The following is a 19,348-nucleotide window of genomic DNA, read 5'->3' as shown; positions in this document are numbered from 1 at the left end:
TCTGTTCCAGAAATATATTACCTCTATAAACGAACGCGGCTTCAGCTTCAAACACCTCACTCTTTTTCGCGCAGATTGCATAATCAGTTCATAATCAGTTCTGATTGAATAATCAGATTGTATAACGAGATTGCATAATCATATTGCATAATCAGTGCGCATATACGGTACAACTAATGCATTCAATTCATCACCACTGCCTCGAGGCGTTCGTCTTTGAAATAACCTCCCTGAATGCTTAGCCTCCATATCTAATCCCGATACATTCGCCGTCAGCTACTCACTCTCTTCACCATGTGACCATGTTCCTGAATTCTGAGTGCATTGGGTATTACGGCGATTTGTATTTCCCTTGTCATTTATTTGTTGAAAATGTATCCCTCTTTCTCCGTGTTCGAGTCAACAAGTGGTGTATACCTTCAAATTTACCTCACCCTGTATCGCTAAACCTGTGATTTCATTTATATTTTTTGTTGATGCACTGACCCTGCCAGTAAACTGTACATTATCTGTTCTGTACCTTTCCGATTTCCCTCTTACCCAATGCCCTGTTTTGGGGCATGTAAGTTTTTTTTTATAAAGACTAAGGTTTTTTTTTAAAGTACCGCCAGGCCTCAGCCTTCAAGCCCGTAAGCCGACCTAAGTGCCCCGAAGAATTTTTCCCCGTTTTTCCAGGTTCTCTTCATTCTGGCGCAGTTGGTTCTGCTGAAATTATTACGTTGATACCTGCGACAGCGCAACAAAATAAAAATTTTTAGAAAAAGTGTCCCCTCAGAGTATGAAAAAAAACATTATCATATTACCCGTTTGCCACCGCCTTGTTGTCATTGCTGCTCTTTAGTGCTATTTCAACTCTCCATACAATGCCGAGATTTCTACTCAGTATCATTTCGCCCCATTTTTTATTTTTACAATTGCGAATGTTTTATACAAAACTGTGCTTTTTTTATTTGAAGAGGGATGTACCTCTTCTGCTTCTTAGATGTATAAGTGAGCACTTCCCTTCGACTAGTTTGGCTATAAGCATGAAAGTTTCCCATTGCTCGTTGTCTTCGCATTTTTCTGGTATTGTTCCATTAAAGCCTACAAGCGAAACCGAGTTTCCTGTGCTCACCTTAGTAGCCTGCGATAGCTCTTCACGCAGGACCTGTCAAAAACCTTATCTTCGTAGCCCGAAGTTGGTGTGGGGAATTCCACTACATTGAATATTTGATTAGTATTAGATTAATCACAACGAACACCGCCTCTGCCTAGAGGTGTGAAATTCACCAACGTTGGTTGCCGCATAGTTGCGGAACCAGAATTCTACTCCGCGCTCTCTTTTTTTTTATGGCCTCGATAACGTGGAATATGCCTTCTAGTGAACTGTTGTTATATGCCTGCTCTACGGAATACATTTACTACAGTAAACAACAGCTCCAATATTATACAGCTTAACTGCAATTGGTGACCAGGGCAGAGTATGAAACATGGCCACGTTCAAGTCGGGAGCTGCAGCTGTTGGTAACCTGAGAATCGTATCCCTTGATGCAGTGTCGCCGATCCCCACTAATGTTTGGTGGGCCCCTCCACAGCAGCGGCGACTGGAGGCCGCGAGTCGTCAGTTAGTAGGTCGGTCACTGCGCAAAATCAGATCAGGGTAGCCAGATACCACGCTTTTGACGAACTCTTTGTTTCTATACAAAAACCTCTTGTTGGGGCCTAACCTGTCTTATTTAGGCTTACTGTTTTCTTAATCACAGTGGGCATCACTGACAGCCTGACCCTTTGTTATCGACCCTCGGCATTCCCCGCCTACTTACACCCGAAAAAGGGCCGGATAAGCAGTTCGTATCCTCAAGGACGGCGAGTACACTTACTCAACCAGGCTGGAAAAACCGGTGCCCTTACACCTTGATACTGCAATGGCAAGTTGCTACTGCCAGCAACATATTTCCAGTGATTGCTACAGTCACTGACAACTGAAATAGCTATTATAGTATTACGGGACAGCCTTTTTAGTGAAGCTATTTCAGCTGCTGCGTCTCGGATTTCGTATCTCCTTCACATGTGTGCGTGGTGTAAATACGCCGATGTAGCCCAGTTTACCTTGTCTGAGTGCAGGTTTTGTTTTTGCCATTGCTCGGAGGGTCTGCTCATAATTTCCGGAAAATAGCTTTCTGTATTGAAATTTACAGATGGCAGCGGCACATCCATCAAGGCTGGCGTGGAGGCAGTCGCAAGGAACCTTCACTCAGTTAAGAATCACCTCCAAGGGGACCATAAAAACGTGAAGTTTTCCGTCTTCCTGATCACAGATGGTAAGCATTTTTATCAAAGTGTGGCATATAACCAGATGTAGTTAAAAACCCGTAAGTATACACGTTCTTAAAGGAGCCATGAAGAGAAAATACAACTTCGTTTAATTTGAAAGAACTAGGATTCAGTATGTCACTCAGTTTCATTAGAGCCGCAAAACATGTTTTTTAACGAAAAAAAAGCAAGAAGTATTTAAAAACTTTCAAATTTGGCGCCACAGTGACGTGTTATGAGCAAGAATGACGTCGTATGGGCCCACAATAAAACATAATTCTCAGTGCCTTAACTGCACGTTAGCGTTCAAGTGATCCGGTCAAATGGAACTAGAGGACGGATTACAGACGTCCAATCATGTGTCGTCGCGACAGGTCAGTTAGGCGGCCGCCAATCGCACAAACAAGGTTCCGTGACGTCATAGAAAAGTTGCGGGAAATTGGCTAGGGGGTCGCGACTGCTTCAAACGTTTTCCTTAATATCTCCGTTATTTTTTCGAAGATTGCGATGATATTGGGATCATTGTTATCGGGACTAAGCAGTCTTTCTAATAAACCCAACTTGTATTTTGTCTTCATGGCTCCTTTAAGACGCTTCACAAGTTCGAAGAAATGAGCGCAAAGAAACAAGGACAGTGAAGACAGGCCACAAGTGCGCCTAACCATCTCCATTGTCTGTCCCTTTAGGCGCGTGACTCTTCCAATATTGCAATACAGCTAGGACAATCGATCACGTTACTAATAACGACTTGATCTGCTTGATACACCTCTCGGCTAAAGCCTAAAACTGCTGGTGCGCTGTTATGTTACGCACGTGCACAGGTTTCTTGCGAACCTCCTCGTTCCACCTACGATATCTGTAAGTAATTACAAGGATTTCTTCCAAATTATTGTGGGAGTGGGTTGGGCTGCTAGCCAGCATCACTTACTTGGGGGAGCAAGACTGGTGCTGCTACGGCCGTGATATTCACGTATTTCCTGCTCATCAGGGCAGGTTGGTGTTGAATCTACTCAGATTTCCGGTGTGCGTCTTATTATACATTGAAGCCTTATATGGCTAGGCGAAAGCACTTCTGTGCACGCAGAGCTGTTCCTGTGCCACCTGTGAAGCATGGCCGAACTAACCACGCTGGAGAGGAGTTATAAAAAGGAGAGAGAGGGCTACTTCCTGAAGCGCAGATCAAGCGATAAGGCGAAGAGGGGCGGACGAGCGTCGGACGAGGAAACGGCAAAAGCCGACTGCACGTTACTTCGAAATGGCAAGAACACGCGTCGCGCATGCTTCCGGGGCACAGGCAGCTTAGGATCAGCGACGCCAAGACCAGGAACGGGAAGGTAAGAAAATACAGCAATGAGCGCAATGCGTTGTGAAAAAGGCGAATAAACCATAACGAGTAGTAACACACGGGTAAACCACGGCCGAACGTTCAAGCTGCGCTTGTTATCCATCTGCACGGAGTGGATGGGAGCACGTTTTTTCCGCCGGCTTCCCCCGGTGCTTTTCTGTGAGAGTATTGTAGTTCTCACGCACAAGAATCCTTGCCCTACTCGTTGTCGCCCCACTTTATTCCTTTGTGTCCCGTTGGTCCTTCACCTGTAGCGAACTTCAATTTGATCCTCTACTTCTGTGGTCCCCCTCCGACACTCACTCCTTCGCGTCACCAACTATACAGCTGTGAGATGGCCCCTGATCCATGACATTTCAATTCCCCTTCGCCTGAATCGAAGAGCTTTAAAGGGTGTAAAATAGCTGACACTACAAATGGGCCTGCGTGCCCCTCTTTTTAAGCCCAAGATTATTGTGAAAACATAGGTTCGATAAGGCAAGGCGTGGCAATTTTAAAAGAACATAAATATTGTAGACTTTTTTTATTTATTTTATTTCACAAAACCCTAAAGGCCCTCTGGGGAGGGTATTACATAGGGTAAGGTGGGTTACACAGGTGTCACATCAACTAGAACAAGAACAAAATAAACACAAGAACTAAAAAATGGCAGAAATAATTGCATTGCTAGAGTGCAAAACAATAGAAAAAATTCGGTAGAACAAAAAGAACAGCTATTGATACAGTAACTAGAACAAACTACACAGATTATAACCGCATATTATATTACCACATGTCATCTGACAACGCAAGAACTGAATGAAATGAGGCAGTGAAATGATACATATTATAAATTGATATTTTTGCTCAAAGAATTAGTAAATTTAGTGGTATTCGGGTCGGTAACAATGTTTGATGGTAGGTTATTCCAGTCTATTGTGGTACGAGGAGCAAATGATTAGGCAAAAGCAACGGTACGACATGTGATGCGTTTGATTTTGCATGGATGATCTCGACGCGGAAAAATGGCGGCGGGTTCACAGATAAATTCGTTACGAAGGCATGCATGATAGTACAGTTTATGAAATAATGTTAAGCGAGATATGTTGCGGCGATGCGATAAGGTTTCGAGTTCAGCACGATTTTTTAATTCGGTTACGGTGGTATAGGGTGAGTAATCAGGAAAGATGAAGCGGACAGCACGGTTTTGTAAGGCTTCTAAGTCATTTACTAGATATGCCTGATGAAGGTCCCAAATCGCTACCGCGTACTCTAGTTTAGGGAGCATTAGTGTAATATATGCTATCTTTCGTAAACGCGCGCGAGCATGTCTGAGGTTACGTTTAACGACACCAAGCGAACGGTTAGCAGAGGCGAGGACATGGTTAATGTTATTATTCTATGTCAAGTTACTGGTTAGATATACGCCAAGGTATTTATAGGTAGAAGTTCTGTCCACGAGACTGTCGTTTAATATGTAGGATGCTGAATTTCGGGAGGCGCGATTATTAAAGGACACAAGTTTTGTTTTAGCAAGGTTTAGAGGGATTAGCCAGGTTGAGCACCATGTATTTATAGCATTAAGGTCAGATTGTAGAATATTGTGGTCATGGTTAGATTGAATTTTATGGTATAATACGCAGTCATCCGCAAAAAACCTTATGTTATATTTAACGCAGTCTGGTAGATTATTAATATAAACTAGAAAAAACAAGGGCCCGAGTACACTTACCTGGGGGACACCAGATGTTACGGGGACTAGAGAGGAGTTGTGATTGTTAACTGATGTAAATTGCATCCTGTTAGAAAGTCTTTTATCCATGTTATAACAGCAGAGTCTATGTTCAGTAGCATAAGCTTGTGAGTAAGTCGATGGCGAGGAACACGATCAAATGCTTTTGAAAAATCTAGGAAAAGTGCGTTGACTTTAATTCCAGCGTCTACAGATGAATGTATTTCGTGAATGAAGCCAGCTAGTTGGGTGTCACATGAATAGCCTTTACGGAAACCGTGCTGATTCCGAAAAATAAGGTTATGTTTTTCGAGGTAGTTAATGATCTGGGAGTGAATTATATGCTCGATGAGTTTGCCTATGGTACTGGTTAGTTAAATAGGGCGATAGTTCAGGGGTGAGGTACGATCACCAGATTTGAAAAACGGAACAACCTTCGCCACCTTCCAGTCATGGGGTATAACGCCGGTGGATAGAGACTGTTGGAATAGAGCGGATAATATTGGAAGATGCTTTGTGCTATATGTTTTACAATAGTTTTATTTAAACCAGTGTTGTCAGCCGAAGAAGAAGTCTTGAGATTAGTCAGAAGAGAAAATATGCCAGCATCGGTTATGGTTATTTCAGGCATAAATGCATCAGTGCTACTGCGTATGGTTGCCTGTGGGAGGAAAGATTCGACTATAAATAACAAGGAAAATGTTTCGTTCAGTAGTTCTGAACAGTCACTGCCAGTTAATATTACGCCGTTCTGATCAGTAAAGACGATGTCGTGATTATGCTTGGGATTGGTGACACGCCAGAAACGCCGAGGATTATTTGTTAGCATGGATGATCAATCACGTTGAAAAAACTGTAAGCGCGTGGTATTGAGCAATTTTTGATATTCTCTGTCACATTCCTCATACCGTTGCCAGAAAACAGATAATTTAGTGTTGTCAGCTTGTCTGAATAATCTTTTCTTCTTGTTGTTTAGGCGGCGAAGTTTTCGCGAAAACCAAGGGGCAGTATTATCGGATTTTATAGCGATGACCGGGATATACTTGTCTATCAGATTAGTGAGAGCGTTTTTCAGTAGTAACCAGTTTTCTTCGACGGTCCGCGACAAGTTATCTATTAGAAAGTAAAAGTCAATGGAAAGTACGAGCTCCCAGTGATTGTTTTGATGGAATCTCGAAAACAGCCTACAGTCATTACATTTCTTACGCCAGTTATTGCGTAACTCATCCCTCGATTCTATTTTTATGGTTCTATCTTGTGTTTACTGGTTACGTTGCAACAGATCACCATGTTTGCCCAGCTGGTGACTAGAATTGGAACTTTGATGGTGCAAATCTTGACGAAGAACAAAGGAGGGTTTTACGAAACGCAGCGTTAAGCTTTGTATTTTATTGCGCCTTCCTGAGCAATATAAGCAGGGTAATAAACTTAGCAGAAAGACTTATGACATTTATTAAACAATCTACATTATTTTAAGGCTACTTCGACTGCGAAGGCAGCCTGATGGACGATTCGATAAAAAGTGTTCAGCCGTCATTATACCATTACACTTTCCTCTTTTTCTGAAAGCTTCCATTACGCAGCCTCGAAGGAAAAGAATGGCGAACAACATGGGTGGACCAAGTATCCATGAGAAGAAATCCGGCGGACGGAGGGGTATGGGCCGCAGAAGGGGATCTTGCATAGCAGGACAGCTCGATACCGTGTTATCCATTAGCAGCTGTCATAACGAAGGAGGAAAAATGCAGTTACCAGGAGAACATTTGTAAAGCAGCTGTGAGCACGGCGTGGGTTGAAACCTGCGCGACTCAAACTCGAACAAATGGCCGACATCAGCGGCTTCTTCCTGGCGCTTCCTGGGTAGTGAAGCCATAATTTTGTATTGCGAAAGGAATATTGGCTGGTGCCAGCGCGTTTCCTAGTGCGTCAAAGTTTGACTTTATTGTGTAACACGTGTCCTGCCACACCCGCGATGCGGTTGACCAGCGGCACCGACCGGAAGTAGGAAGCCCTCAAATCAATCAATGAAACAATAGTTACTACTTGGGTACTAGATTCGCTCCTGGTTTCACAAGCTGGGTGTTCATGCGGGCGAAAAAACGCCCAGACCCAAACACAATTTTTATGGCCTCTGCCATTTCCTACACCTAAATACCCGCCAGGAGAGCAAGCTGAATCTGAATAGAAGTATGGTGCCTGATTATTAGGCAAAGCATTTGCGGTGACTTTTTTGGCTACACTGCTATAGTATACGTGTTATAGAGGTCCCTCTTGGGGAATTCGTTTCACGTTGTCCATGGCTAAGTAGCAGGGATATTGTTGTTACGCAGGCAAAGCAAACATCGGAGGCGGAGCTGAAAAAGTAGCCAAGATTCTCGGAGAAAGAAAGGTCGAGGTATACTGCATCGGCATCACGGGCAGCACGGACGCCAAAGCTCTGAAGGAGCTCGCTTCGAAACCCGTCGAGACGCACTTCTTTATCTTACGAAATTACGACGCCCTTCAATGGCTCGCCGACGTACTCACCAACGATACCACAGGTAAGTTCTAGTGCACAACTAATACATGAATTCAGCTTTAAGCTATACCATGTAAACTGGACTCATGCCGTACGTATGGCACAATAAATCTATTTTAGAATCTTTATTAATGTCTGGAAATTATGTAGCGTACCTGCTTTCATCACACGGTAACGGCTCAATACAAAACGGTTAAGGAAAATTGAAGCAAGAAAAGTACACTAAGGGCATTATTTGTGAAGCGTTCTTTTTTCTAGTTCAGTGACTATCATTTCGACGCTTTATACGGGGTATACAGAGGAGGTAACTTATTTTAAAGAAATTTTAAAACCTTTGATACACTACGCCTCCGCAAAAAAACATCAGCCTTGCATAAATAATTTAGCCACCGTGGAATTGTTACAGCCAATAAATGCATCAACTATTTGTAAATGCAAAACAACCCTATAACATAAATGAAAGATGTATGCATCGGTTAGGTTTAACCCCTAGCTCTGAGTAGCAAGACAAGCCAGTATCGGCGGAGGCCCCAGGCAGCTACGGTTAAGGATGGGCGCCCAAATTAATTGAGGCCTGTAACCCGACCGTGTTGTATTCTGGCCGCTTAAACACGCATGTGGGGTTATGTACGTGGTTGGCGGCGGCGGCGGTCGGTGAAAGGTTGCACATTAGTTTAGGGGCTTCACGGAGGCCGCAGCAAAAGGCGGGACTCCGAAGCAGGACCTTCTCCCAGCCAGCGACTCCTGTAGGGAGGTCTGTTCCGCGCGGTGGTAGAAAGGGAGGCCTTTCTTTGTGTGGTACGACGAAGATCTCACTTCGCTTTGGGGCATTTTAAAGACGATAGTCTTTGTTGGGCTACTTTAAAGAAAAATTGTGATCTGTCGGACTGTATGTCTGTCTGTCTGTCCGCGACTTGATTCAGTCACCCAGCCAAAGTGAAACTGAGTCTGCGCAATAGTCTTATATACCCAAAGGCAAACCTAAACGCCTAAGTGCGGTGGTAATCTTTATACTTGTCAATATTGTTGAACAAGAACAAAACATTACGCAAATGTAAGGCAGAAAATCAATTCATGAGTGATATTGGCAGTGTTCCTTTATTAAAAAAATTCGTGAAGTACTGTTTTTATCTTTATCAAAAGAAATACTACATTAACGGCAAAAAACCGTCGACTGCTTTGGCGCGCCACTTTAGCTCTTCGCGGAATTTTAAGAAATAAAATGGCAACAGTAACGAGAGGTTCCAGTAGATAGGTTCCACGTTCCGCTTGGAATGCACGTGGAGCAGGCAAACGTGGTTCTATAAACATTATACTAGAGCTCCTGGAATTACGCGCGTCTCCGCCGTACGGCAGCTCTGGCATCGAGGCAGCCTGCCTGGAGCAGTAGAACGGAGTAAATTTATATTTCTTGAGCAAACATCTAGCCTGTTATATTGCGAGGAACGAGACGGGAGCGGAACAGTATGAGAGGTGAGCGCGAAAGAGAAGGGAGGCATTTACATTGCAGGGGCGCCAGTCGACTATCGTCATTCGTGGGCATTTGTAACGATAGGAGCAGTTACGTGGCCATTTTTTATATAGTTCAAGTAACCCGTGTGAAGCGGTGAAGAATATCCGTGGTATGGCAGGCACTATTCGCCTCATAGTGAATAAAAGAGCATAACGGGAGGGTTTTTATAGTCGTATATGCCACGGGTTTGACTCCTGTAAGTGGCGAATTCAAAACTACAAAAGTTCGTTTTTATTACAGCACTACGTTTGCAGCCAAGTTAGAACCAGCAGCCCAGACTGCAATCTCGTTGTGACACGTCACTGTCTACTGTGCAGTGCTGCGTACAAAATGCAACAATTCATTAATAAAAACAGCGCAAAGGACGGGACACGAGTGAAAACAGACAGGGACTTGTGTCCCGTCCTTTGCGCTGTTTTATCAATGGATTCCTGCCGACTCGCCCAGCTTCGCACTCTCGTTCAGTATGCTACAATCTTGTACCGAGGTCTCAGCGAATCGTACAAATTAGTCCGCGTGCCCATGTAGTTGCTGCACGGAGAGGAATAGCAACCTACTCCCAATGTTTCCAATGGCGGCTTTTGATCTTATGGGTTGTCAACACATGGAACGGAGATTGGGGATAGGTTCAAGATATTTATGCTGGTAAGGAATCAAAACACGAGATGAATTTAGCTGGCAGCAATCCCAGTAACATCGACTGACCGGATCACAACAGTCGTGTACTCAGGCAAGGCACCACACCAGGCCCTAAAAAGAGCACTTGCTCTAACGTGGTCCTGTGAAGACCACTCTTGGAGCAGTGATTAGTTATTCTGAATGTCATGAATTGGCCGCTGCTGCCACAGCAAAAGGGAAGCCTTTGTTCCGGCCAGGACTGCTGCCGGCAAAACACCGCACAGTAGTCCACCACTTAATGGCATCACCGAGAATAGACAAAAAACCTTTGCCCTAACAGGCAGATCTAAAGGATGTGAAATAAGCAAGAACAATCGTTCAAAGGTAATTCCGCATTGGGGATTATCTCCAGACAAAACGTCTCTGCAGTGTGCGCGCGCACCGTGATTTCCTTAAAAAGACACTGAAGTGAATTTGCCAAGCTCTCGTTTTTGCTGGCACTGCGAAGACGTGCTCAAATACGCACACTTTTCTTCATTTATCCAGTCAATAAGGCCGTTGTATTTTTATAAAGTTTAAAAGAAAGGAAATTCGCTCCACTCCACGCTGTGAAGATAGTTGGGAAGCAAAGCTGAAAAGGACACCCACAACAGTTGCCCATGCGACGTCTCATGAATTCACAGACGTGGCTCTCCAAAGAGTGAAACCAGACATTCTGCCAGCGGTAACGTGGAATTTTCGGGTTAGGTGTCACGAACGCAGCAGTGTCGGCCACAACCGGGATATAGCGGCGAACGCCGCCGCTGTAGCCAAGCCGTGCGTCGGCAGAACGAAAACGGAGAGGGGCGTTTTTCAAAGGGTGAGACAGCGGAACCTAGCTATTCTTATCTGATAGCTCGCGTCTACTCCACCTCGCTACACAAGCGTAGACACCGAAATATTTCGCCATGTGACCTTAGTAATTCCCATTATTACCGATTTAGACTAGTTAGAATAGTAAGTTTGAGGATTGCGAGGAAGCTGAGGGAACTTTTCTAATCGCTATTTATCAGAACCAGTTGCTAATTCGCCTTTTGTAATGCCCCTTCAAACACAACCGAATTGGTATTCACCAATTTATAAAACGGAGTCCCACAACTAGCAAGCGGTGCGCTCAAGGTAGCGTTTCTCTAGCGGCCAGATATGTGTTTGTGGTCTCTATTTTGTTTTCCCGCCCTGCAGACCAATTCTTAATGTATCTTTGCCGTATGACGACCTAATTCCATCGAGTCCCAGTGACCCAGGAAGTGCAGTGGAACACGTTAATCAAGCCGTGCGAAGGAAGCGCGCAATGGACGCGAAGGTGCCCCAAAACCGGCCCAAAAACTGTTTGTAAAGCAGAAGACAGACCCGTCTTGACGATGTGCCTGCCGGTGTTAGCAGGTACCTGCGCGCTGGGAACGCCGGGTATTCATTTCCACGCCATCTACACGGTGCTCCGTGAGTAAAAACCGCCCTCCGCCTCCCAGCCGAGACGGGAGTTTCTTGTCGCGCACGCCACGGAGGAACCGTTGGCTGGCAGAGGTAGAAAGCTTTGCTTTTAATATTGGATGCCGATTACAATACTCCCAAATGCTATATTTGGGCGCAGCTGTATAGCTGTTTTGTCTGTGTTGAGGCGGAGAAGTTCACACGGACATATTTGTATGCTTAAAGAAAACTTACAATTGCAGTGACTGACGAAGCACATAGACCAGTTGTGTCCCTCATTGCTCAGTATGAACTGGCTGACAGCGCATGCGCGCGTTCCACAACAGCCGCTGGAGATGCGCACGATCGGTTGCGTCACCCGCAGTTCAGCACTTACTCCTGGTGGCTGCAGTGCGCTGAGGCAGCACTCACTCATGGGTTCTCTTGACGGCAGCCATGGTGAATCCCTGTGTCGGCGGAGCGAAGTGCGTCTCCGGAAGCGACCGCGAACTGGGTTTTAGGAAGCGAACGCTCATCATTGCCACGCGTACGCCGCCCTTACGTTTTCGCCAAGCGTCGAGCAGTGGATCGCTAGTGCGGGAACAGGATACTGCCCCTTCCCCCCTCCCGCGCCCTTTGGAGGAACGCCTCGCGCCAGTGCTGCGCCAGCGAATGGCGCTGGCCTCGCGCCAGCGAACGGCCTCCCTCCCAATTTCTCGACAGTCTCCTCCTATGCTTTGTTCCACTCTTCGGACTTGCCAACGTTCGCTCGATGACACCGACGGCGACGCCGTTCAGCCCACGAACGACCGCCAAAGGGCTGCGCCCTAAAACTACCATGCGGGATCTAGGACGACCGCAGCCACTAAAGTGCTACGTGATTGGGCGGTGATACGAGGTGCTACGTGATTGGGCGGTGTCCAAGATTAGAATTCAAACCAGTTTCGGTTAAGGGTCTGGGAAACAAAATGATTCTCAATATCTGAGTATTCGGTATACCGCGCTCCTGGAATAGTGGCTGTAAAATGCGTCAGATAAGCCAACCAGCACGGCGTGGCATCGCAACAATCACTAGCCGAGGCGTACGCGGTGGGCCCCCTCCGCGTCCCCAGAGACGCTCAAATGCGATGCCCTTTTCCCCCAACTTTGAAGCTTGTCTGGATTGTGCCTATGTTGTAGGAGACGTGTTCGCACCTTGGCAAAGGTCGACTGATTCGGGACTGTGCCCGAAAGTAGTCGGTGCTTATGGCGACACCACAACAAAAACTCGCTCGTGGAGCAATGGACGTTACAGCGCAAAGATTGTGAATGCAGAATAGAAAACATTTCCCAAAAACAAATAAATAAAGATAAAAAAAAGAAACCACGTGCTTTCAGTGATTCGAACTGGCGAATTGTAAAGCAATATATCTAGGGCTCCATACCACTCTTCAACAAGCCAGCGCTGCCAGGAGTGGAACTACAAAGTATATAACGTCACGGCCGGACTGGAGGCGCGCGCGCCTCTCTAGTCCGGCCGTGATAATGTTTAATTAGTTTACATTTTCATTTAGCTTTAGCATACCAAGCAGCTTAGGTGACTATTTCTTGAATCGCGCTCGAGCAGTAGGCGTGAACGAAATTCCCACAAATATCTTATCTGTACTGACTGCTATTTCACTCAGCGCAAAAAGTTCTCACCCCAATTTAGTCTAACGCTGTGGGAAAAAAGTTTCAGTTCATTTTAATTCTTTGGTACCTATATTAACATAACATACTCTTCTGCCACCTTCAATTTGCCGTAGGTTTTTCTTCGCGTGTACCAGTCATCGAAGCGGTACAATGGCGCTTGTGCGGAGCGACCGGGACCTTGAGCTTCATACAGTCTACAAAATAAGTGAAACCACAGTCTTCCAGCCACAAAAGTGTCGTGGCATAGTTTCAACAGAGGGCACAAATGGAGAGTACGCGCAGGCGGTGCGCCGATTCAACGCTGGGCCGGTCCATTCAGTCGGAGTATAGGCGAGCCGTGCAGTAGCGCAGTCAAGCCAAGCCATCTCGAATTGACGTCATACAAAACGTCATGGTAAATAGGCAAGGAGGATGCAGAGAAGAAGGCAGCATTTCCGGATTGATTTTTCTGCTGAATAAAGTCGCGTAAACGCCGAGAGAGTGGTCGAAACATGGTCTGGAGACTCCAGACTACAATTTGCCCTGGCAACCGCCCCAACTTTAAAAAAATTACTTTAGGGTTTCTTTAACAATCCGTACATGCCATACCAACATGATCATTCAGAAAGAATGAAAAGGACGCTGCAACTCCATGACGTGGCACACTTTCAACGAATTTCAACACAACGGCACGGTGCCTTTTTACTTGGTGCCAGTCATATGATATCCGCTGAAGAAAGCTTGTAGACTTTTGAGCCCTCGTGTACTGCATTCACTGAAGTATTTTTCCTCCAAAGTTCTCTTTTTTTACCCCTCCAATAGGTTTTTTGTCACGAACGGCTTTTGCGCCTATTCGTTATATCTGTTCGGTTACTCGGTTTGTCATCCTTCTGCCAATCCTTTGTAATCCATGGTTGGCGTCACTCTACTTTCTTTGGCCTGCTATACTGGTTTGTGCCAGTATCGATTTCACTTCTTCCCACTATGGCATTCATCCTGTAATCCCATACAAATTATGTAAGCTTTTCAAGTCTCTCGCTGTCAACCTAAATATCTGCCTCGTAAGTCCACACCGTAGAAGAACTGGTCATGTAATATTGTGATTAGTGGAAAAAGTGGCCTATCGCTCATTACTGTGTACTGCTTGCCTTGTACACACGTTCATACTGTTTTTGCGCGTGCTTTCCTTCGCTTGGTTAAGGAAATCTTCTCTAAGCGAATGACATTGTCACGTAGTAAAAAAAGATGCAGCTTTCGCGTACTGAATCAAGCTTATTGGAGCAAGAATTTTGCGGGCAATATACTACAGGCCGGAACAAACGTCGAAGAAGCAGCCGCACGGACATGTGCACTCATTCAAGAGTCACTGAACTGTATGCCCACGCCCAGGGTACTTTTACCGCTGTTATTCAAACAATAAATGGTTAATGATGTCTACATCGCTGTGGGTGAAATAAAAGACTTTGTAGACGAGTGACGAAGGGGTCACACTGTTTGCATATCGAACGGGATAGCCCGACGTGGCATAACACCGGCTGGAATACACAGGCCTGCCGCGTTTAGCAGCCTCGGGGGGACACGATCTGGCAATAAAATGTCAACAGAGCAATGCGCAAACCATAGTTCAGGGCAGTAGCTGAAGGGCAGGTTCACTGATTCATTGTTAACTTCTACTTTTGAATTCTGCGTACGTATGAGTGAGCTGGCTACTGAGCTTTTCAAATGTGGTCGGTGTCTGAAGTATTGGTTGCAATAAGTAGTTTCCAATTTTTAAAGTCTGTAGTGCCTAGACTACACGTTTTTTACTGATATCATTATTTATTTTGTTTAGACTACATACACTTCGTACAACAATGTTATAAATAACACAAAAAACAGTCATGTCGCCTGACGGTCTTCTTAAACGGAAAACAGTATTTTAATAATTAGGATTGATTTTGCTCGTTTATTCCAACTCTATGCCTGGCGAAAATGCAAGCGCCTCTCCTCTTATCATAGGTTGGATTGTAGACACATATTACCAGACAACATGAATGCATTGGTGTTCCTAAAGGTACACCTAGATTGCTGCAACATTACCGTACCGAATTGAAATGACCGCATTACTGTGATTTTCTGTAAATGTACTATTTTTTACAGTTCATAAATTGGTTTGAATTATGCGTGTATCAAAAGTACGGACATTAGTTTTACCCTGTTGTTCGTACCCCTAGCTATTGATTGTTTACATTAAATTTCGATGTTTTTTAAGGCAGGAACTAACAGAATGAAATGGCAGAATTATTTTTTCACACATTTCAAAATGAAATGGTTCAGCCCCGATGACACCGTTCATTTTAAGGATTTATGTCTGTTACAGATTGTCAGCTACTTAGGATACAGCATTCCACACCGACAGCTACAATAGTTGTAAGGCCCATTGCCGTTCAACCATAGTTGTTCACGTTGGCGTGGGGCCAGTGTAATCAAATATTCTGTGTTGCGCGGGCTAATAGATTGCGAGTGCGAAGGATTTTTTTTTTCAGTACGGAGATCCTGTTAGTATGCTCAGGCAGAAAATTTGCCGGTTTTTTGCCACAAACAACTACTCCAATGAGCTTCAGACTACGCCTGACATGACCAGCGTTTTAAACGCCAAATAACGGTTTTCTTAGCGTTTTTGTATTTTGCAGCCACGCGCCTATGTCACTTATACACGTTCCACCCCCACAACTCGAGCCACTGTACCCAATCAATGGCAACAAATGCTTTTACCTCTGGCACACGAATCTGCAAACGTATGTGACGTCGCTGGCCAGCACAGTATCTAAACGGGTGACGGGAATTAGCCCTACTGTCCTTGCGGACCTATTAGTAAACAAGCACAGGAAACAAAATACTACGCAAGTGGTGCCATGATTTTAATGAAACAGAAACTAATAGCTAGCAGCATGAAAGCAAACAAATTACTTCAATAGAGGATATTGTTTCTCTTATTCTGAAGGATTTCGTGAATAGTTGTGTGCGAAGGAGCCCAAGTTTGAATGTGTTCTTTCAATGTATTCTCTCCAGATTACGGCGTATGTGGCATTAGCAACAAACACCGCCGCGACACCGCCTTGGAAGACGACGACAAGCCCAGGCCTAGAATTCTGGGCGGTGAACGTGTGGTGCGATCCTGGCCTTGGATGGTAGAGATCAGGAAAAACAAAACACAAGAATTGGCAAGTAAATTGGTTCTATCTCAGTATATTATATTTATGCCATAAAATATTGACCTAAAGAAAGAAAAAGTTATAAAAAAAGGAGGACACCTAAGCAGTTATTACGCGTTGTTAACGCGAATGCATGCAGCTGAATGCCTGAGACGCCGCCCTATATGATCCTGCGTTGCGGAGGGGCTTCGCAATTTTTATGCTGCATACCGCTTGCTTTGCGATGCACCTTCACGCTTCTGAATGGCTTTGATCTGTCTTCTGCGCGTTGCTCCGCTGCTCGTTCAAACCGTCGTGCAGAGTGAGAGTTTACGGTGAGTGTGAATTTTGCACTGCCTATTGTTATCATCCTCTTATTTGCGGTATACCGGGAGGGACGACCACCTCTTTCTGCTGTCGAGTTTGAGCTTCCACTGTGCAAATCATTGCGTATGGGAGAAGGAGGGTGCTGCTGGCGCGAGCACAGAACCATACGTGTATTTGAAGCTATGAATGTGAATGTAAAAATCCACAAGTATTTGCTTTTCCGAAACAGGGAAATTTCCTGACAGAATCAATAATCCCTCACCTACTGCGTAGGCTTCAGGGCCGCATTTAATCGACTCTAGAGCAACCAAACGCGTTGTCCTAAAAACGTGTGAGTTGTTGCCGAAACGTCTCTAGCCAAGGTACCAAACTTAGCATTTATAAATACGGTAGAAGCAAAGAGCCCTGCCCAAAACGTTTTACGTGCCCAATCTATGGTCAAAGTAAGCTTTCGCGCCTAATGATAGCTGCTACGAAACACTTTGCATTGCATTGAATAAATCCAGAGTAATGGCTCCCGAAAGAACTGCTATGACCGGGAAAGCTGCACCTGCGCCCTAATCAGATCAGATATTTTCTCTATTCTCCAAGAAACGGAGCTGCTCGACAAGACGACGCCAAAGTCGTCTTTGCGCTTGATATCCATGAATTCCTCTTTTCAACATTGTCTAATAAAATTTCTAAGACGTGGCATGGGAAACGCATGACATGGCACCTGCAGAAGTAGGCACCATCTTTGGAGCTTGTTGTCGGTTGTCGGTTGTCTATAAGTCACGCTGTTTGGTGCCTGAATGCTGGGCTCAGTGAGCAAGAACACGCCTTGAACAACGAAGAGCACTCCCGACTATTTTCACACTGCCTAAGTTTACGACAATGGTCGGGTTTTGGGAGATGCAATTCACGCGTTTAGGCATTGCGAAAGTCCTTAAATTGACTATAGATGTTACAGAACACAAGAACGGAACAGAAGAATCAGCCACCCTTTCATTTCTCCGTCCGTGGAAGAATGATGATTCTTTAACAAAAGGCGATCATGCTTTGCTTACGCTGTCAAAAGGTCCTAGTTGATTGCGTTTGTGCTAATCACAATGTGCATGTCCAGTCACTCCTTTCGTGTACTGGAAACTTCAGTGTCCCCAGTAAACGTTGCCTGCAACTGGCGTATGCCTTTTTGTCATGTTTGTCCGGTTCATTGTTGTGCTTTTCGTAAAAGTGTTAACGTTCCTTTGCTACATTACACGTATCTTCTAACACAACAAACCTTGAAATACGAATCTTCAAAAGCAGTTGTTATTCATTTAAACAGAAGTTTTTTTAGAAGGCTCTTCAACCCCGGCTCCGTTATGTCATTTACCTAGCCGATGTACTTCTTTTCTTTGCCGCAGGTGCAACATATTGTACAAAGCAGAAGTTAAGCAAAGTATTAAATTACTCATTTACTGACATAGCCCTTACCGGGAGTAGTCTAACTGCCACTTCAGCAGAAATTTGGACTGCGTCGTTGCGGAGCCTAAAAAGCAAGGCAGCATAAAAGAAAGGGGCCCACTGCGATGCGATAGGGTGGCAAGCTCGACAAACTCAACAATATTTCATACCTGCATACGAGAATATTGATGGAACTGTGTTTGCGACCCTAGTTGTAGATGATGTATGTTACGTAGGAGCGGAGCATTGTGACGAGAACCGCTGAAAGGAAACATTCTGGCGACGGTGGTCCGTATTCGAGCCACACGGTGCGATCAGTACAACAGAAATACATAAGCTTAGGTGCTCGCGTGTTGCGTAAAGTGTCAAAATTGCGGAGACACCATACAAATGACCTAAAGGTCTCTATGCAGAAAAAACTGGCTAGAAAGTAGTACAGCAAAGCATGGTGCAGCTTGTACTTGAAACGCTACAGAGACAGCAGCGCTGTGGGTTAGCCTAACTTCTCCCTACAGTGACAGCGGATCTTAAGAGAGAGGGAATAGCCGCACCCCAGAAGGGCAAAGCCTGTTTTGGACGGCACTGTACAGCAAAGACAATTAAAGTATGTAGTGTGTTTTAATCAGTAGCAATCCTGGCCATCCCTTTCGTCCTCGTCTTCCGACAGCACAGCTGCGTAGGGCAATTCCTGTTGTAGCGCTTCGTCGCCTTGTTAGACCTCCACATGTCCGTCAACTGGTCCGGTGGCAATGTTCCACGTTTGGTTGGGGACGAGATGGCTTCACAGATTCGTGGTCATCATCTTCGGCGTGGCAGACCCGTGACGCGTCAGTCCCTACACGGCAATGAAAATGGAAGCTCCTTAAGTGGCGCAAGGCCAAGCGCAAGCATGAACGACGCCGGGCGGTCACCGCAAGGCAAGCGCTCAATTGCGCTCGGTATATCTTTTGTTCGCTAAAGCCACTGCGGAAAGGTCGTGCCCGGCGCCTCGCGCCAGCTACGCAAGACGGTCGCTGCGAGGCACGCATTCACCAGCGCTGGAGGTTTTCTATCTAGGCCGGAGGGTTTTGAGTAGGCCTAATCATGTTGGAGTTAAAAATGTCTAAACAATACATCTACACAACTTTGTGTGTTGAGTAATGTCAATATGCTAAGAAATTGGGTAGCTGGTTTTGCATGTTGATCGACTGCAGGTTATGTTACAAGGGACACGATTAAAAGGGCCAACACAAGAAGTAAACGGCACCAGCGTAAACTAGCAACTGATACCTTGGATGCGTGAAATTTCGCTTGGGCATCAAAGTACGTTGAGAGGGTTAAAAGATAC

At 45.2% G+C, this 19,348-nt stretch overlaps 1 protein-coding gene across 1 annotated transcript in view; it reads left to right on the top strand.

The window, feature by feature from the left end:
• Nucleotides 1-19,348, top strand: part of LOC144153675 (complement factor B-like) — a 142,940-nt gene that overhangs the window by 72,560 nt on the left and 51,032 nt on the right. Inside the window, exons 12-14 of the mRNA XM_077685334.1 lie at nucleotides 2,178-2,300; nucleotides 7,679-7,888; nucleotides 16,148-16,299. Of these exons, the coding sequence (XP_077541460.1) occupies nucleotides 2,178-2,300; nucleotides 7,679-7,888; nucleotides 16,148-16,299 (485 nt within the window). The remainder of the gene's footprint in view (nucleotides 1-2,177; nucleotides 2,301-7,678; nucleotides 7,889-16,147; nucleotides 16,300-19,348) is intronic.

Source organism: Haemaphysalis longicornis, unplaced genomic scaffold, assembly GCF_048455015.1.
Source record: "Haemaphysalis longicornis isolate Haplotype H1 unplaced genomic scaffold, Haemaphysalis longicornis Haplotype H1 scaffold_9, whole genome shotgun sequence".
NCBI lineage: Eukaryota > Metazoa > Arthropoda > Arachnida > Ixodida > Ixodidae > Haemaphysalis > Haemaphysalis longicornis.
The sequence above is the reverse complement of the archived record's forward strand: the minus strand, read 5'-3'. Positions and strand labels throughout refer to the sequence as shown.